The sequence below is a fragment of the Hydra viridissima genome, unplaced genomic scaffold (assembly GCF_058129835.1).
Source record: "Hydra viridissima isolate aposymbiotic clone 2 unplaced genomic scaffold, HvirCarnegie_v1 scaffold_2, whole genome shotgun sequence".
In the NCBI taxonomy this organism is placed as follows: domain Eukaryota; kingdom Metazoa; phylum Cnidaria; class Hydrozoa; order Anthoathecata; family Hydridae; genus Hydra; species Hydra viridissima.
In genome coordinates, this window is record NW_028324301.1 from 25,119,870 (window position 1) to 25,140,457 (window position 20,588).

The window sequence follows — 20,588 nt, forward strand, 5'->3', positions numbered from 1 at the left end:
TTATCTTGTCTTTTTGAGTTTTGTATTTTGTGATGTCAAGCTACATAATTTAAACTTAAAAGAAGAAAACTAGGCTAACTTTTCTTTGAAAAATTGTTCAAAAACTACCTTACACCGATAGAGATAGCTCACGAATTTAAAAAGTTGCATCTATTCATCTTCTTCTTCAGCAAAGTAAAGCTTTTTATGCACTTTTACTCTCTAACATACCTATTTTTGCGCAAAGGATTTTATTTAATTCAATTTAAACATGCCTAGTAGATTATTATGTTGTTGGTTTTTCATGCAGCCTAACTTTAGCTACATCTATTTTTCATTTTACGTTTGTCTTATATTTTATTTTATCTTTTTGTGTTCTGTGATGTCAAGCTACATAAGCTAATGTTAAAAGAGGAAAGCTGCGCTAACCTTTCTTTGAAAAACTATTCAAAAACTACCTTAAACAAAGTAGCGAGGCTTTTTATGCGCTTTTACTCTCTAACATACCTATTTTTGCGCAAAGGATTTTATTTAATTCAATTTAAACATGCCTAGTAGATTATTATGTTGTTGGTTTTTTATGCAGCCTAACTTTAGCTACATCTATTTTTCATTTTACGTTTGTCTTATATTTTATTTTATCTTTTTGTGTTCTGTGATGTCAAGCTACATAAGCTAATGTTAAAAGAGGAAAGCTGCGCTAACCTTTCTTTGAAAAACTATTCGGAATCTATTTTTGAGATAATCTAGATTTAAAAGAGGAACACTACGCTAATTTTGCTTTGAAAAAACTCTCGAAAACTACCTTATTCGATAGAGATAGCACACAAATTTAAAAAATTGTATCTACTCATCCACTTCTTCTACTGCAAAGTACTGAGGCTTTTTATGCACTTTTATTCTCTAACATACCTATATTTGCGCAAAGGATTTCATTTAACTCAATGTAAACATACATAGAAGAGTATTGTTACCCGTTTATTTTATGCAGCCTAACTTTAGTTTCATCTATATTTTATATTGCGTTTACCTTATATTCTATCTTGCCTTTGTTAGTTTTGTGTTTTGTTATGTCAAGCTTCATAATCTAATCTTAAAAGGGGAAAACTGCGCTAACTTTTCTTTGAAAAAGTACTCAATAAGGACCTAAATCGATATAGATAGCTCACGATTTTAAAAAGTTGCATATAGTCATCTTCTTCTTCAGCAAAGTATCGAGGCTTTTTATGGATTTTCACTCTAACTTTCCTATATTTGCGCAAAGGACATTATTTAATTCAACTTAAACATGCCTAGTAGATTATTATGTTGTTTGTTTTTTATGCAGTCTAAACTTTGTTTCATCTATATTTTACGATTAACTTATATTTTATCTTTTCTTTTTGAGTTTTGTGTTTTGTGATGCCAAGCAACTTAAGCTAAACTTAAAAGTGGAATGCTACGCTAACCTTTCTTTGAAAGTCTATTCATAAACTACCCTAGACAAAAGCTAGATTTAAAAGAGGAAAACTACACTATTTTTACTTTGAAAAAACTTTCGTTTCAAAAACTACCTTAATCTATAGAGATAGCACACGATTTTAAAAAGTTGCATATAGTCATCCACTTCTTCTGCAGCAATGTAGCGAGGCTCTTTATGTACTTTTTCTCACTAGTTTTCTTACATTTACGCAAAGGAATTCATTTAATTCAATCCAAACATATATAGAAGATTATTATGCTACGATTTTTTTTTTCTTTTATGCAGCCTAACATTTATTTTACCTACATTTTATTTTACGATTAACTTTTATATTACCTTTCCTTTTAGTGTTTTGTGTTTTGTGATGTCAAGCTACATAAGCCAAACTTTAAAGAGGAAAACTACGCTAAGCTTTCTTTGAAAAACTATTCAAAAACTACCTTAAACAAAGTAGCGAGGCTTTTTATGCACTTTTACTCTCTAACATACCTACATTTGCGCATAGGGTTTTATTAGATTCTAAAAGAGTATTACGTTGTTGTTTTTTTATGCAGTCTAACTTTAGCTCCATCTATATTTTATTTTACGCTTATCTTATATTTTATTTTGTCTTTTTGAGTTTTGTGTTTTGTGATGTCAAGCTACATAAGCTAAACTTAAAAGAGGAAAGCTACGCTAACCTTTCTTTGAAAAGCTGTTCAAAAACTACTTTAGACATAATCTAGATTAAAAAGAGGAAGACTACGCTATTTTTGCTTTGAAAAAACTTTCGAAAACTACCTTAATCGATAGAGATAGCACAGGATTTTAAAAAGTTGTATCTAGTCATCCACTTCTTTCACAGCAAAGTAGCGAGGCTTTCTATGCACTTTTACTCTCTAACATACCTATTTTTGCGCAAAGGATTTTATTTAATTCAATTTAAACATGCCTAGTAGATTATTATGTTGTTGGTTTTTTATGCAGCCTAACTTTAGCTACATCTATTTTTCATTTTACGTTTGTCTTATATTTTATTTTATCTTTTTGTGTTCTGTGATGTCAAGCTACATAAGCTAATGTTAAAAGAGGAAAGCTGCGCTAACCTTTCTTTGAAAAACTATTCAAAAACTACCTTAAACAAAGTAGCGAGGCTTTTTATGCGCTTTTACTCTCTAACATACCTATTTTTGCGCAAAGGATTTTATTTAATTCAATTTAAACATGCCTAGTAGATTATTATGTTGTTGGTTTTTTATGCAGCCTAACTTTAGCTACATCTATTTTTCATTTTACGTTTGTCTTATATTTTATTTTATCTTTTTGTGTTCTGTGATGTCAAGCTACATAAGCTAATGTTAAAAGAGGAAAGCTGCGCTAACCTTTCTTTGAAAAACTATTCGGAATCTATTTTTGAGATAATCTAGATTTAAAAGAGGAACACTACGCTAATTTTGCTTTGAAAAAACTCTCGAAAACTACCTTATTCGATAGAGATAGCACACAAATTTAAAAAATTGTATCTACTCATCCACTTCTTCTACTGCAAAGTACTGAGGCTTTTTATGCACTTTTATTCTCTAACATACCTATATTTGCGCAAAGGATTTCATTTAACTCAATGTAAACATACATAGAAGAGTATTGTTACCCGTTTATTTTATGCAGCCTAACTTTAGTTTCATCTATATTTTATATTGCGTTTACCTTATATTCTATCTTGCCTTTGTTAGTTTTGTGTTTTGTTATGTCAAGCTTCATAATCTAATCTTAAAAGGGGAAAACTGCGCTAACTTTTCTTTGAAAAAGTACTCAATAAGGACCTAAATCGATATAGATAGCTCACGATTTTAAAAAGTTGCATATAGTCATCTTCTTCTTCAGCAAAGTATCGAGGCTTTTTATGGATTTTCACTCTAACTTTCCTATATTTGCGCAAAGGACATTATTTAATTCAACTTAAACATGCCTAGTAGATTATTATGTTGTTTGTTTTTTATGCAGTCTAAACTTTGTTTCATCTATATTTTACGATTAACTTATATTTTATCTTTTCTTTTTGAGTTTTGTGTTTTGTGATGCCAAGCAACTTAAGCTAAACTTAAAAGTGGAATGCTACGCTAACCTTTCTTTGAAAGTCTATTCATAAACTACCCTAGACAAAAGCTAGATTTAAAAGAGGAAAACTACACTATTTTTACTTTGAAAAAACTTTCGTTTCAAAAACTACCTTAATCTATAGAGATAGCACACGATTTTAAAAAGTTGCATATAGTCATCCACTTCTTCTGCAGCAATGTAGCGAGGCTCTTTATGTACTTTTTCTCACTAGTTTTCTTACATTTACGCAAAGGAATTCATTTAATTCAATCCAAACATATATAGAAGATTATTATGCTACGATTTTTTTTTTCTTTTATGCAGCCTAACATTTATTTTACCTACATTTTATTTTACGATTAACTTTTATATTACCTTTCCTTTTAGTGTTTTGTGTTTTGTGATGTCAAGCTACATAAGCCAAACTTTAAAGAGGAAAACTACGCTAAGCTTTCTTTGAAAAACTATTCAAAAACTACCTTAAACAAAGTAGCGAGGCTTTTTATGCACTTTTACTCTCTAACATACCTACATTTGCGCATAGGGTTTTATTAGATTCTAAAAGAGTATTACGTTGTTGTTTTTTTATGCAGTCTAACTTTAGCTCCATCTATATTTTATTTTACGCTTATCTTATATTTTATTTTGTCTTTTTGAGTTTTGTGTTTTGTGATGTCAAGCTACATAAGCTAAACTTAAAAGAGGAAAGCTACGCTAACCTTTCTTTGAAAAGCTGTTCAAAAACTACTTTAGACATAATCTAGATTAAAAAGAGGAAGACTACGCTATTTTTGCTTTGAAAAAACTTTCGAAAACTACCTTAATCGATAGAGATAGCACAGGATTTTAAAAAGTTGTATCTAGTCATCCACTTCTTTCACAGCAAAGTAGCGAGGCTTTCTATGCACTTTTACTCTCTAACATACCTATTTTTGCGCAAAGGATTTTATTTAATTCAATTTAAACATGCCTAGTAGATTATTATGTTGTTGGTTTTTTATGCAGCCTAACTTTAGCTACATCTATTTTTCATTTTACGTTTGTCATATATTTTATTTTATCTTTTTGGGTTCTGTGATGTCAAGCTACATAAGCTAATGTTAAAAGAGGAAAGCTGCGCTAACCTTTCTTTGAAAAACTATTCGAAATCTATTTTTGAGATAATCTAGATTTAAAAGAGGAACACTACGCTAATTTTGCTTTGAAAAAACTCTCGAAAACTACCTTATTCGATAGAGATAGCACACAAATTTAAAAAATTGTATCTACTCATCCACTTCTTCTACAGCAAAGTACTGAGGCTTTTTATGCACTTTTATTCTCTAACATACCTATATTTGCGCAAAGGATTTCATTTAACTCAATATAAACATACATAGAAGAGTATTGTTACCCGTTTATTTTATGCAGCCTAACTTTAGTTTCATCTATATTTTATATTGCGTTTACCTTATATTTTATCTTGCCTTTGTTAGTTTTGTGTTCTGTGATGTCAAGCTACATGAGCTAATGTTAAAAGAGGAAAGCTACGCTAACCTTTTTTTGAAAAAGTACTCAAAAAGAAACTAAATCGATATAGATAGCTCACGATTTTAAAAAGTTGCATATAGTCATCTTCTTCTTCAGCAAAGTATCGAGGCTTTTTATGTATTTTTACTCCCTTATTTACCCAAATTTGCGCAAAGGACTTTACTTAATTCAACTTAAACATGTCTAGTAGATTATTAAGTTGTTTGTTTTTTATGCAGCCTAACTTTAGTTTCATTTATATTTTATTTTACGTTTATCTGATACTTTATCTTGTCTTTTTGTGTGTTGTTTTGTCAAGCTACATAAGCTAAACTTAAAAGTGGAAAACTACGCTAACCTTTCTTTGAAAATCTATTCAAAAACTGCCTTAGACATAAGCTAGATTTAAAAGAGGAAGACTACGCTATTTATGCTTTTAAAAAACTTTCGAAAAATACCTTAATCCATTTAGATAGTACACGAATTTACAAAGTTGTATCTAGTCATCCACTTCTTCTATAGCAAAGTAGCGAGGCTTTTTATGCACTTTTGCGTTCTAATTTATCTCTGTTTACGCATATGGTTTTTGTTTATTTCTATGTAATGATATACAAAAGAGTATTTTGTTAAAGATTATGCTGCAGGAGCTGCGTAAAAAAACTCTGGCGACCTTTCCTTAAGAAAAAAGCAACTGGAAGACATGTGCGCCTTAGAAAATTCAAATCGCGATTCACCAAATTAAAAGACGAAAAGAACGAACTTTAAAAGCTCTCACTAGACATTTGTGTTTATGATAGGCAATGCAGTTTTTGATTTTATGCAGCCTAACATTTGTTTCATCTATATCTTATTTTACGTTTATCTTATACTTTATCTTGCCTTTTTGAGTTTAGTATTTTGTGATGTCATGCTAAATAAACTATACTTTGCTAATTTTTATTTGAAAAAATATTCAAAAACTACCTGAATTATAAGCTAGATCTAAAGGAGGAAAACTACGCTAACTTTTCTTTAAAAAAATATTTAAAAACTACTTTAAACATAAGCTATATCCAAAAGAGGAAAGCTATGCCAACTTTTCTTTAAAAAAATATTTAAAAACTACCTTAAACATAAGCTAGATCTAAAAGAGGAAAACTACGCTAACTTTTCTTTGAAAAAATACTCAAAAACTACCTTAAACATAAGCTAGATCTAAAAGAGGAAAACTACGCTAACAATTCTTTGAAAAAATATTCGAAAACTACCTTTAAACATGATTTAGATTTAATAGATGAAAACTACGCTAACATTTCTTTGAAAAAACATTCAAAAACTACCTTTAAACATGATTTAAATTTAAAAAAGGAAAACTACGCTAACATTTCTTTGAAAAAATATTCAAAAAGTACCTTAATCGAAAGAGATAGCTAACTTTCTCGTTGCAACAGTTAGTCACTGGACGTTGGGTTAGGGTTAGGGTTAGGGTTAGGGTTAGGGTTAGGGTTAGGGTTAGGGTTAGGGTTAGGGTTAGGGCCCACGAGGGGCGTCCTTCAATTGTAAAATGCCTTTAGACGCACGTGTCTAGTCGTCTCGTTGCATCGACCTAGAGGAGTTTTCTGATAGATCTTGCGCTTTGGGCTCAGTTAATCGGTCTGTATCCATTGTAAACACGGTGTCTGCCGTTAGAAAATCGTTAACCAGGCGTTTGTGAGCTTTAACAACCATCCCTTTGAGTTTAAAACGAACGTTTCTTCAAAAGCCACTCGAGATGGAGGTACTCACGGAGGTTTGTTACGGTAACAACCCTGTGGTTTGCCATCTTCTTTCTTTCCGCAGCGTCGCAAACGCATCGGCCGGTCTCTTAGGTGACGAAAAAACGTCTGATCTCTCGACTGGAATGCTTAACGTACTAAGATTAGTAGAGTTAGTACTAAGAGTTGCATTTGGCCGCCGTAATTTTCTTCGATGATGTCTTGAAAATTTCGTGACGTCGTTTTCAAACCTCTAGGGTCGATTTTAACCTTCGACCTTAAAGTCGATTTTAGCCTTCGGTGTGGCTCTGTACAACTTTTGCGGTGAAAAAGCTTGCGCGGAGTCTACAGTTGTATTTAGCCGACAGACGCTGGCAACGCAGAAACAGAATGACTCTTGGGCGGCGCAAACCGAGCGTTCAGCAAATTTCTAGCATTTTACGTCAAAGCGGACAATCTGCACGACAAATAAAGCTAACTTTCTCGTTGCAACAGTTAGTCACTGGATCGTTGGACGAGTGTGTACAGCTGTTTTGCGTCGAAAGCCGACCGGTGGTCGGATGCGACTCTTCTTTTCATTCGAAAATCAGAACCTGGCCATCAGTCGTGTATCACCATCGAATGCTTAATGTAGTGATTTCTCGAAACGACAAAAGCTTGTAAAACAAACAGCTTCGCTGTACTGTTGCCTAATATGTTAACGGATGGCCAGGAACAACCTTGGTCTGTAATGAATGAGTTCGTTTTTCCATTCGAGGCACTAATTACTGCAGTTTTAAAAGTCACCTAAAGTATAAGCTCATCTCTCCATTCAAGAAAAACAAGCATCAGAGTTTCGGAAAGTTTGCATGCACGACACCACCATCGATGATACTTAAACAAACAGAAAATGAATTGCAAAACAGAACCACTGAATTGCAAAACATAACAACGGACAGCTTGTAAAATGCATGGTGATGAGCTTCTTCAATCCAATCAAGGAACCAAGCATCACAGTTTCGGCAATGGTGCATGTGCAAATCAGCAAACTGTGATACTTAATCAAACAACTTCACTGTTTTGCTTAGTTTAAGAACGGATGGCTAAGAACAACCTCGTTAGTGAGTATGAAGTCATCTCTTCATTCCAGGAATTAATAATCAGAGTTTTAGAAGTCTCTTACGTGCGATACTACTATCAACGGTACTTAATCAAACAGCCTCTCAGAATGGCCTAGTTTGAGAACGGAAGGCTAGGAACAACCTTAGTAGTGAGTCATCAGTTCATCTTTTCATTCAAGGAATTAAGCATCTAAAATCTGAAAAATAAAAAGAAGAGCTCTTTGTTAGAAGTTCTTATTTTTATTTTTCCTCAACTTCTATTTCTTTTCTTTTTTTACTTTTTTTTTTTTAATGATAGTTTTTCTTTTTTTTTATCTATTTTGTTCGTTTAAATTAATACAACAGGCGTTTTAGGTCGTTTCTGTAACATTATTTAACACTTTAAATTGTAATAAATATTTGAACAGAAGAAAATCCCTTTCGTAACGTTAAAATGTCATAAGAACATTTCATCTTTACCAAATACGCTTGTAAAAATAGTTTCACTTTTAAAGTTTGTTGTATATGTCTTTTAATTTAGTGAATCGCAATTTGGATTTTCTTAGGCGCACATCTACTTTAGTTGCGTTTTCTTAAAGAAAGGTCACCAGAGTTTTCTTACACAGCCCCTGCAGCATAATCTTTAACAAAATACTCTTTTGAAAAGTTTTACATTGAAATAAACAAAAGCCATTTGCGTAAGTAGAGATAACTTAGAGAATAAAAAGTGCATAAACGCCTCGCTACTTTGATGAAGAAGAAACGGATGACTAAATGCAACTTTTTAATTTCGTGTGCTATCTCTTTCGATTAAGGTACTTTTTGAATATTTTTTCAAAGAAATGTTAGCGTAGTTTTCCTTTTTTAAATTTAAATCATGTTTAAAGGTAGTTTTTGAATGTTTTTTCAAAGAAATGTTAGCGTAGTTTTCATCTATTAAATTTAAATCATGTTTAAAGGTAGTTTTTGAATGTTTTTTCAAAGAAATGTTAGCGTAGTTTTCATCTATTAAATCTAAATCATGTTTAAAGGTAGTTTTCGAATATTTTTTCAAAGAATTGTTAGCGTAGTTTTCCTCTTTTAGATCTAGCTTATGTTTAAGGTAGTTTTTGAGTATTTTTTCAAAGAAAAGTTAGCGTAGTTTTCCTCTTTTAGATCTAGCTTATGTTTAAGGTAGTTTTTGAGTATTTTTTCAAAGAAAAGTTAGCGTAGTTTTCCTCTTTTAGATCTAGCTTATGTTTGAGGTAGTTTTTAAATATTTTTTTAAAGAAAAGTTAGCATAGTTTTCCTCTTTTGGATATAGCTTATGTTTAAAGTAGTTTTTAAATATTTTTTTAAAGAAAAGTTAGCGTAGTTTTCCTCCTTTAGATCTAGCTTATAATTCAGGTAGTTTTTGAATATTTTTTCAAATAAAAATTAGCAAAGTATAGTTTATTTAGCATGACATCACAAAATACTAAACTCAAAAAGGCAAGATAAAGTATAAGATAAACGTAAAATAAGATATAGATGAAACAAATGTTAGGCTGCATAAAATCAAAAACTGCATTGCCTATCATAAACACAAATGTCTAGTGAGAGCTTTTAAAGTTCGTTCTTTTCGTCTTTTAATTTGGTGAATCGCGATTTGAATTTTCTAAGGCGCACATGTCTTTCAGTTGCTTTTTTCTTAAGGAAAGGTCGCCAGAGTTTTTTTACGCAGCTCCTGCAGCATAATCTTTAACAAAATACTCTTTTGTATATCATTACATAGAAATAAACAAAAACCATATGCGTAAACAGAGATAAATTAGAACGCAAAAGTGCATAAAAAGCCTCGCTACTTTGCTATAGAAGAAGTGGATGACTGTAAATTCGTGCACTACCTCAATGGATTAAGGTATTTTTCGAAAGTTTTTTAAAAGCATAAATAGCGTAGTCTTCCTCTTTTAAATCTAGCTTATGTCTAAGGCAGTTTTTGAATAGATTTTCAAAGAAAGGTTAGCGTACTTTTCCACTTTTAAGTTTAGCTTATGTAGCTTGACAAAACAACACACAAAAAGACAAGATAAAGTATCAGATAAACGTAAAATAAAATATAAATGAAACTAAAGTTAGGCTGCATAAAAAACAAACAACTTAATAATCTACTAGACATGTTTAAGTTGAATTAAGTAAAGTCCTTTGCGCAAATTTGGGTAAATAAGAGAGTAAAAATCCATAAAAAGAAGAAGTGGATGAGTAGATACAATTTTTTAAATTTGTGTGCTATCTCTATTGAATAAGGTAGTTTTCGAGAGTTTTTTCAAAGCAAAATTAGCGTAGTGTTCCTCTTTTAAATCTAGATTATCTCAAAAATAGATTTCGAATAGTTTTTCAAAGAAAGGTTAGCGCAGCTTTCCTCTTTTAACATTAGCTTATGTAGCTTGACATCACAGAACACAAAAAGATAAAATAAAATATAAGACAAACGTAAAATGAAAAATAGATGTAGCTAAAGTTAGGCAGCATAAAAAACCAACAACATAATAATCTACTAGGCATGTTTAAATTGAATTAAATAAAATCCTTTGCGCAAAAATAGGTATGTTAGAGAGTAAAAGCGCATAGAAAGCCTCGCTTCTTTGCTGTGAAAGAAGTGGATGACTAGATACAACTTTTTAAAATCCTGTGCTATCTCTATCGATTAAGGTAGTTTTCGAAAGATTTTTCAAAGCAAAAATAGCGTAGTCTTTCTCTTTTAAATCTAGATTATGTCTAAGGTAGTTTTTGAACAGCTTTTCAAAGAAAGGTTAGCGTAGCTTTCCTCTTTTAAGTTTAGCTAATGTAGCTTGACATCACAAAACACAAAATTCAAAAAGATAAAATAAAATATAAGATAAACGTAAAATAAAATATAGATGAAGCTAAATTTAGACTGCATAAAAAAACAACAACGTAATAACCTACAAGAATCTAATAAAACCCTATGCACAAATGTAGGTATGTTAGAGAGTAAAAGTGCATAAAAAGCCTCGCTACTTTGTTTAAGGTAGTTTTTGAATAGTTTTTCAAAGAAAGCTTAGCGTAGTTTTCCTCTTTAAAGTTTGGCTTATGTAGCTTGACATCACAAAACACAAAACACTAAAAGGAAAGGTAATATAAAAGTTAATCGTAAAATAAAATGTAGGTGAAATAAATGTTAGGCTGCATAAAAGAAAAAAAAAATCGTAACATAATAATCTTCTATATATGTTTGGATTGAATTAAATGAATTCCTTTGCGTAAATATAAGCAAACTAGTGAGAAAAAGTGCATAAAGAGCCTCGCTACATTGCTGCAGAAGTAGTGGATGACTATATGCAATTTTTTAAAATCGTGTGCTATCTCTATCGATTAAGGTAGTTTTCGAAAGTTTTTTCAAAGTAAAAATAGTGTAGTTTTCCTCTTTTAAATCTAGCTTTTGTCTAGGGTAGTTTATGAATAGATTTTCAAAGAAAGGTTAGCGTAGCATTCCACTTTTAAGTTTAGCTTAAGTTGCTTGGCATCACAAAACTCAAAACTCAAAAAGAAAAGATAAAATATATGATAAACCTAAAACATAATATAGATGAAACTAAAGTTAGGCTGCATAAAAAACCAACAACATAATAATCTACTAGGCATGTTTAAATTGAATTAAATAATGTCCTTTGCGCAAATGTAGGTATGTTAGAGAGTAAAAGTGCATGAAAAGCCTCGCTACTTTGTTAAAGGTAGTTTTTGAGTAGTTTTTCAAAGCAAGTTTAGCGTAGTTTTCCTCTTTTATATTTAGACTATGTAGCTTGACATCACAGAACACAAAGCTCAAAAAGGCAAGATAAAATATAAGTTAATCGTAAAATATAGATGTAACAAAGTTTAGACTGCATAAAAAACCAACAACATAATAATCTACTAGGCATGTTTAAGTTGAATTAAATAATGTCCTTTGCGCAAATATAGGAAAGTTAGAGTAAAAATCCATAAAAAGCCTCGATACTTTGCTGAAGAAGAAGATGACTATATGCAACTTTTTAAAATTGTGAGCTATCTATATCGATTTAGGTCCTTTTTGAGTACTTTTTCAAAGAAAAGTTAGCGCAGTTTTCCCCTTTTAAGATTAGATTATGAAGCTTGACATAACAAAACACAAAACTAACAAAGGCAAGATAAAATATAAGGTAAACGCAATATAATGTATAGATGAAACTAAAGTTAGGCTGCATAAAACAAACGGGTAACAATACTCTTCTATGTATGTTTACATTGAGTTAAATGAAATCCTTTGCGCAAATATAGGTATGTTAGAGAATAAAAGTGCATAAAAAGCCTCAGTACTTTGCTGTAGAAGAAGTGGATGAGTAGATACAATTTTTTAAATTTGTGTGCTATCTCTATCGAATAAGTTAGTTTTCGAGAGTTTTTTCAAAGCAAAATTAGCGTAGTGTTCCTCTTTTAAATCTAGATTATCTCAAAAATAGATTTCGAATAGTTTTTCAAAGAAAGGTTAGCGCAGCTTTCCTCTTTTAACATTAGCTTATGTAGCTTGACATCACAGAACACAAAAAGATAAAATAAAATATAAGACAAACGTAAAATGAAAAATAGATGTAGCTAAAGTTAGGCTGCATAAAAAACCAACAACATAATAATCTACTAGGCATGTTTAAATTGAATTAAATAAAATCCTTTGCGCAAAAATAGGTATGTTAGAGAGTAAAAGCGCATAAAAAGCCTCGCTACTTTGTTAAAGGTAGTTTTTGAATAGTTTTTCAAAGACAGGTTAGCGTAAATTTCCTCTTTAAAGTTTAGCTTATGTAGCTTGACATCACAAAATATAAAACTCAAAAAGACAAGATAAAATATAAGATAAACGCAAAATAAAATATAGATGAAACAAAAGTTAGGCTGCATACAAAACCAACAACATAATATTCTACTAGTTATGTTTAAATTGAATTAAATAAAATCCTTTACGCAAATATAGGTAAGTTAGAGAGTAAAAGTGCATAAAAAGCTTTACTTTGCTGAAGAAGAAGATGAATAGATGCAACTTTTTAAATTCGTGAGCTATCTCTATCGGTGTAAGGTAGTTTTTGAACAATTTTTCAAAGAAAAGTTAGCCTAGTTTTCTTCTTTTAAGTTTAAATTATGTAGCTTGACATCACAAAATACAAAACTCAAAAAGACAAGATAAAATATAAGATAAACGCAAAATAATAAAATATAGATGAAACTAAAGTTAGGCTGCATACAAAACCAACAACATAATATTCTACTAGAAAAGTTAGCCTAGTTTCCTTCTTTTAAGTTTAGATTATGTAGCTTGACATCACAAAACACAAAAAGGCAAGATAAAATACAAGGTAAACGTAAAATAAAATAGAAGTCAAACAAAAGTTAGGTTGCATAAATACAAAAACTGCATTGCCAAAAATAGAATTTGTTGTCTAGAAAGACCTTTTAAACTTTGTTTCTTTCGTTTTTTGACTTAGTGAATCGCGATCTGGTTTTTCTTAGGCGCGCTTGTTTCTTAGTTGTTTTTTTTGTAAAGAAACTTTATTCAGACGTTTTTTTTTACGCAACTCCTTTAACATTATTTTTAACAAAGTATTCTTTTATACGTGTTTACATTGAAATAAAACCCTTTGCGTAAATAGAGATAAATTAGAGAGCAAAAGTACATAAAAAGCCTCGCTACTTTGCAGAAGAAGAATTGGATGGCAAGATTCGTGTGCTTTCTCTTTCGTTTAAGGTACTTCTTGAATATTTTTTCAAAGAAAAGTTAGCGTAGTTTTCCCCTTTTAAGTTTAGCTTACGCAGCTTGACATCACAAAACGCAAAAACCAATAAGGCATGATAAAATACAAGATAAACGTAAAATAAAATAGAAGTGAAACAAAAGTTAGACTGCATAAAAACAAAAAAAAAAAAAAAAACATAATATACTTCTATGTATGTTTACATTGAACTAAATAAAATCCTTTGTGTAAAGATATGAAAAAATAGAGAGTAAGAGTTCATAAAAAAGCCTCGCTATTTTGCTGAAGAAGAAATGGATGTCTAGATCTTTTAAAATAAGGAACTTTTTGATTTCTTTTTCCGAAAAATGGTTGGAGCAGTTTTCCTTTTTTAAATTTCACTTATGCAGTTTAACATCACAGGAAATATTATTTTGCTTTTTAACAAACTCTTAAAAACATCAGAAGTAATTCTAAATGCAACTCTATTAAAAGTTTTCACAGAATAACAAAACGACTTCTTTTTTTTTTTTTTAAAGATAAAAAAAAGTTTGAACTATCTTTAAATAAGAAATGTGAGAACAGTTTAACAGAACTTCTTGTTTATTATGTCTTTAGCGAAACAGATAAAAATATTTGCAAAAGCATAGATAAAACAAACTACACAAAAGGCCCATCTTTATTGCCAAACTGAACAAACTTATCTAAACTACATAAATGGTTTCACGATATTGCCATATTGAACAAACTTTTCTAAACTACCCTCTTCTTGAATTTTTAGCTTCATGTTTTTAATTTTGTCTTTAATATGGCTTTGGTAGGAGTACTTTTGCAAGACATGAATGAGCTTGTCACTGCTATGATTTGCCAAGATGCCAAGGTAATCTTTGTACGAGCAACTTGAGCTTACATCTGTAAACACGTCTTGCAAGATGTATGCCAACACCAAAGCTGCACATCGTGGAAAACTTCTGGTGTTGAACCATTCGTTGTGGCCAGGGCAAGCATTCAGCTCTTCAACTATTTCATCTAAAATTTTACAAACTCAAGTCATAACACAAAGTGATTAAATCAAATATTCATTTGGTTCTGAAGTAAGACAAGATTTATTCTGTTTTTTTATTTATTTTTTTTTGTTGACCTTATTGTTTGCACTGATAGCAATAACTGGTTTTTGAAAGATTACCTAAATGGCATTGGCTAACTTCTGCTTTGTTTTCCTTTGTTCTTGGCTGAGTTGATCCTGAAATAAAATAAAACCATGTTCATTTTTCTAATTCATAAAAACCATCAACAGTTTCTAAGTGTTAGAGATGATAACAAGCTGTGCATGATTTCTAACGGTGATGTTTCTAACTTCATCATTAGAAATCGGGTAGACACAACTTTCTAAAAGTGCACTTAGCAATGATGGCTAGTTTTTGTTAACAGTTAACCATCTGAAATTGTGCAAGAAGAGGTTTGTGTTTATATATCTTTGTATAAATTAGGTTTTACATTACCGATGAGTTCTTGAGTGAAAGATGGCATTTCCAACTTGATTTTTTTTCTTCTTGGATCTTTTACTTCTAAAACATAATCAGTTTTAGTATCATTCACTTGTATAAACATTTAAGCAATCACAGAATTAGTCCTGCAACAAATACATACACACTTCTGTGTTGTTTTTTTGTTTTGTTTTGTTTTTTTTACAGCTCTAACAATAACAATAGGGCAAGGAGTTGATTTGGGCATTTTCATTTTTTGAAAGCGTGTTGAGATTTGCATAAAAATCAAAAATCAAAAATCAAAAAGAATTTACCTCTGGATGTAGAGGCAAGACTTTGGCTAAATAGGCTACCAACAGATTGAACAGCATAAGGTGAGAGCTGCTTTGCAAGAACAGTACCAGCCTGTTGGACAGGAACAGCTGAAACTGGATCAGATGAAAGAAACAAACTGGGTTTGGCCAATGTTTGCTGAAAAGCAACAAGGCTAGGAGTCAGAGGAACAGAAAAGACCTCTTTTGAAGGACAGAAAGCGACTTGCTGAGAAGGAGAAGCAGAAACAGGTTTGGCAACCACTTGCTCATTAAAGTAAACTGGAGAAAGTTTTGCATGGTGTTCAATAAAATCCGGTTCATCAGGAAATAATGTTAATGCAAGAGGAGAACAAGCTGTGCCAACAGGAACAGCTAGAGTCTGATCTACATCCATACAAACAGCTTGTTCGTTAGGAACTAGTTGTGCAAGAGCAGGGGATAGTTCAAGAACTGGACCAGCGATTGTTTGTTCAGATGGAACAGACGAAACAGGAGTTGAGGTAGGTTCACACAAGAAATCTACGGCATGGACGTTGCTATCCTCTAAAGGAACATTGTTTTCTACAGCTGGAGAAAACGGAACCACTGTGGTACAGCTGAAAGTAGCAGCACATTCTTCAGAGTCAGAACCGGAGTCTAAATCTTCCTCAAAGATGTCCTCAACCTCATGAAAACCGTACTCCTCTGCATTAGTTTGGAGCCAGTCCATCACATCCTTCTCCTTCTTTGGTGGTCTCTCAGACTTTTCAACAGTCAAAGACTCTATGACTCCGAAGGACTGTCCGATGCCCAGGGCAAAGCGCAACTCCTCTGCAGCGTTCCACTGGGACACATAAAAGCTATCCATTGTGTTCCTGCTGTGCTTCATGTAGAGTGTAGCAAACCGCTCGCGATCTTCTTTGCTGTTGTTGGCAAAGTAAGTGGCTATCGAACCGCGAATGCAAGTGGGAGTAAGACGCTTCATGGGAATGTTTACTTGGCTTTTTCTGAAGCAGGACGTCAGGCAAGAGGAGATAGCAGAGGAACCCATCTGGTAAACAGGCACTCTAGTTGCACCGAGTGTCACACATTCGTCTTTGTTGGGTCTCATCGATGGAAAAAGGGGCCTGTAGCAGTCGCTCAACTCCAAAACAGTCTTGGTGTCTGCAGCCATGTAGTGAGAGTCGTTGACAAGAAGGTCTCTGTATCTCAGCAAATAAATATCGATCAACACTTTCAAGTCGTTCGGCACTAGAATGTTTTTGGCTCCGTACTTGTATGCTGTTTTGTAGCGCTCTTGCACAATGCAGTATCCACACTCACTCTTCTCAGCAGCCATGTAGTCTCTAATGTTCAAAAGAGCAATGTTAGATTTTCTTAAACTGTTAATTACAGTGACAGAGAGCAGAAGATGGTTTCGTAGAGACACAGCATTGTCTCTAGTCGGTGTAAGAGACGGCTTTCTAATCGATTCCACTAACTCTCTTACGTATGCAGACTTGCCATATTCGGTCAGCAAACTGACATTGATGATGTTGATGCATTTTTTGCTTTTCACAAGGCTCCTCCTCAAAGAACGAAAGGGCCTCAGCACTTTTTGTAACTCCTCCACCTTGCAGCGCAAACGTCGGATGGCCTCATGAGAAAGTCCGAAATAGACATTCCTGGCTTCACTGAAACGAAACAGGAGACAAAGGTAGACGAGGCGGTTGTACAACGTGTGACAAGACATGGCTTTTGTTTGGTCAAGTTCACTCAGCTTGGAATTGAGCTGAATGTTTTTAAAGTGCATGGAAAAGTATCTATCCTCCAAAACGTTGGAATTGGTGAGAGCGTTCGGGTGCAGCGTCAGCGTGCTGTCACAACATGTCAATATTTCAACAACTGCATTTTTGTAGATCTTTGCTTGTGACAAAGTGTTGTTGTTGGCTACCACAAGCCACTTTTCAAAATCTCTGAAGAGCTCATCTGCTGACTGGTAATAAAAGTGAAAAGCATCTTTGTCCAGCTGAAACAAGAGTCTCTTATCTTCTGTCAAGACGGAGGAGTTGGAAACCAAGTGCTTTAAGCAATTAAAATCAGAGTCTAGGACGGATTCGGTGTTCAGCTCTTTGTTTTCTACAGAGGTGCAGTGGTTTGCAGAAGGAGCCTCGGACGAACCAGCAACTGATGAGGGCAAGCTTAAAAGAGGATCAGAGGAAAGAACCGGAGAAGAAAAAGAGGAGGAAGGCCCAGGAGCAGAGGATGCAGAGCCTGATGCAGACGCTTGTTCAGCTACTGGCTTAATACCAAAGAAGGCAGGTCGAATAAATTGAGGGACATAGAGCTTGTCGTTGTCGTACCGCTTTGCCTCTGCAATCTTTTGTTTGATCGTCTTGGAATCGTAGAAATGAGTCTCTTTCAAGTGTATGTCCAGTCGGTCGTAATACTTCCAACATTGCAAACAGGGGTAAGGTTTTGGACAGCCGGACTTGCGTTCGAGACGAGCATGCTGAAACTTCCTGACCATTGCAGAGTAAAAGATGGAAGCTTCATCCAAAGTCCAAGAATGATCTTTTTTAGTCAAGTGTCTTTTAATGCTTGTGGAGGAATGTTTGCACAAAGGCATCGGACAGCTAACAGCGTACCTCTTCTTGGTACCATAGAAAGGTACAACCCTGTTTACGGAGCCACACGCTGCAACTAATGCGGCCCTGACTTTGTTTTTGAGCTTTAAGTCTCTCTGTTCTTGTGACTGCCTTCTTTTCTTTTTTTTCGCTTTAGAGTTCGGAGAAGGGGCAACAACAGTGTTGTTTTCTTGTGAAGAAGACATGTTCAGGTGTTTGTTTGCAACGGTTTATGCTAAAAAAAAGAAAACAGTTAGTGAGAGTGTTTTTCTTCTGCCTGCATCCAATCCTGGAATGTTTACAACTGCAGGGAAGAGCTGTGTTTTTTCGAATCCTCTGCAAAAGAGAAAAAAGAAAGAAAAGAGAGCAACAAGAAGAAACAAAGTTTCCACTAGCAAATGAAAAAGAATGAGAGCAACTAGCATTACATGCATGGTGGCAGCAGTGATTGCTATTATGAGAAGGAGAATGAGAAAAAAAAAAAAAAAGAAACAAATAAATAAAGAGATGGAGTTTGAGAGGATCTCGCAACCATATGACTCAAAGAAAGAAACTGTGTTGAAAAAAGGCAAGAGAGGGCAAATAGAACTTGCTAACAAGGACAAATGACAGACATAACTACAACAGTAACAACTCTCATTGCAAGCATAATAACAACAGCATCAGCATCACTGACTCAGAGAGTGTTGACAAAACAAAACAGATTAAAAAAACAAGCAATGTGGCTGAACCGTAACAACAATCATTGCATGTATAACAACAACAACAACAACAACAACAACAACAACAACAACAACAACAGCAACAGCATCACTGACTCAGAGGGTATTGATATAAAAAAAAACAAGCAAAACAAAAACAAACAAAAAAAAAAAAAACAAATAAAAAAACAAAACAAGCAAATTGGGTGAACAGTAACAACTCTCATTGCAAGCATAATAACAACAACAGCATCAGCATCACTGACTCAGAGAGTGTTGACAAAATAAAATAGATAATAAACAAGCAAAGTGGGTGAACAGTAACAACTCTCACTGCAAGCATAATAACAACAACAGCATCAGCATCAGCATCACTGACTCAGAGAGTGTTGATAAAATAAAACAGACTATAAACAAACAAAGTGGGTGAACAGTAACAGCTCTCATTGAAAGCATAATAACAACAACAGCATCAGCAACAGCATCACTAACTCAGAGGATATATAAAAAAACAAACAAACAAACAAACAAACAAAAAAAACAAGCAAAGTGGCTGAACAGTAACAGCTATCATTGCAAGTAAAATAACAACAACAGCATCAGCAACATCATCACTGACTCAGAGAGTGGTGATAAAATAAAACAGATTAAAAAACAAGCAAAGTGGCTAAACAGTAACAACTATAACTACAAGTAAAATAACAAAAGCAGCAACAGCATCACTAACTCGCAGGGTGTTGATAAAAAAACAACAACAAACAAATAAAGCAAGCAAAGTGGGTGAACATTAACACTCATTGCAACTATAATAACACCAACAGCAACAGCATCAGTGACTCAAAGGGTGTTGATAAACAAAAACAAAAGCACAAACAAAACAAGCAAAGTGGGTGAACATTAACAACACTTATTGCAAGCATAATAACAACAACACCATCAGCATCACTGACTCAGAGAGTGTTGATAAAATAAAATAATTTATAAACAAGCCAAGTTGGTGAACATTAACAAACACTCATTGCAGCTATAATAAGAATAAGAACAACAGCAACAGCAACACCATCACTGACTCAGAGAGTGTTGATAAAATAAAATAGATTATAAACATGCCAAGTTGGTGAACATTAACAAACACTCATTGCAACTATAACAACGACTACAGCAACAGCATCACTTACTCAGAGAGTGTTGAGAAAAAAAAAAAAAAAAAACAAAAAAACAAACAAAAAAAACAAAAATACAAGCCAAGTGGGGGAACATTAACAAACACTCATTGCAACTATAACAACAACAACAGCAACAGCATCACTTACTCAGAGAGTGTTTATAAATAAAACAAAAAACAAAAACAAAAAACAAAAATACAAGCCAAGTGGGTGATTACTAACAGCGCTAACAGCAGCAATAACAGTGTCCTTAGAAACAACAAACAAGTACAACAGCAACAACTGCTTTTACAGAGTATAACAATAACAACAACATGGCTGACACAAGTGTCAATGGCACTAACAACAACACAAGGGTTGGAATAAAAACCTATAGGCAAAAGGAGAGCTGCATTCAGACAAGATCGATTACAAAGAGGCTCTTCTTTTTGGACAGAGGAGAAACTGCTTTTGAGGGACAGAGGGATTTTTGTTGTTGTTGTTGTACAGAAACCAACAAACTTTTATTGAACCGAATATAACCGAACATAACCGAAAGTCTTGTTTGCTTCTGTTTTGTGCCATCAAGAAGGGAAAACAAAACATCACGAAACAAACGAAGCAAACGAAACAAACAAACAAACAAACGAACGAAACAAACAAAAATACAATTAAATAAATAAACAAACAAACGAAACAAACAAACAAACAAAAACAAATAGGAAAAATAGAAAACGCAGTACCGAAACCTCGCCATTTTTATCCTTCCTCGAGCTTTCTTTGGGCGCCAAAGAC

At 33.1% G+C, this 20,588-nt stretch overlaps 1 protein-coding gene across 2 annotated transcripts; it reads right to left on the bottom strand.

The window, feature by feature from the left end:
* Nucleotides 1-14,188: 14,188 nt before the first annotated feature.
* On the bottom strand, nucleotides 14,189-20,588 carry LOC149892591 (uncharacterized). 2 transcript variants are annotated; one of them, XM_090080054.1, is made up of 5 exons: nucleotides 20,537-20,588; nucleotides 15,363-18,182; nucleotides 15,064-15,129; nucleotides 14,748-14,804; nucleotides 14,189-14,590 (listed from the first exon to the last, which is right to left on the bottom strand). In XM_090080054.1, exons 2-5 carry the CDS (start codon nucleotides 18,151-18,153, stop codon nucleotides 14,271-14,273), a joined length of 3,234 nt encoding a protein of 1,077 aa, XP_089936180.1. In that variant the 5' UTR covers nucleotides 18,154-18,182; nucleotides 20,537-20,588; the 3' UTR covers nucleotides 14,189-14,270. The 2 variants fall into 2 exon arrangements, with proteins under 2 accessions (XP_089936180.1, XP_089936179.1); XM_090080053.1 differs by lacking the exon at nucleotides 20,537-20,588 and having other exon boundaries at nucleotides 15,363-18,308.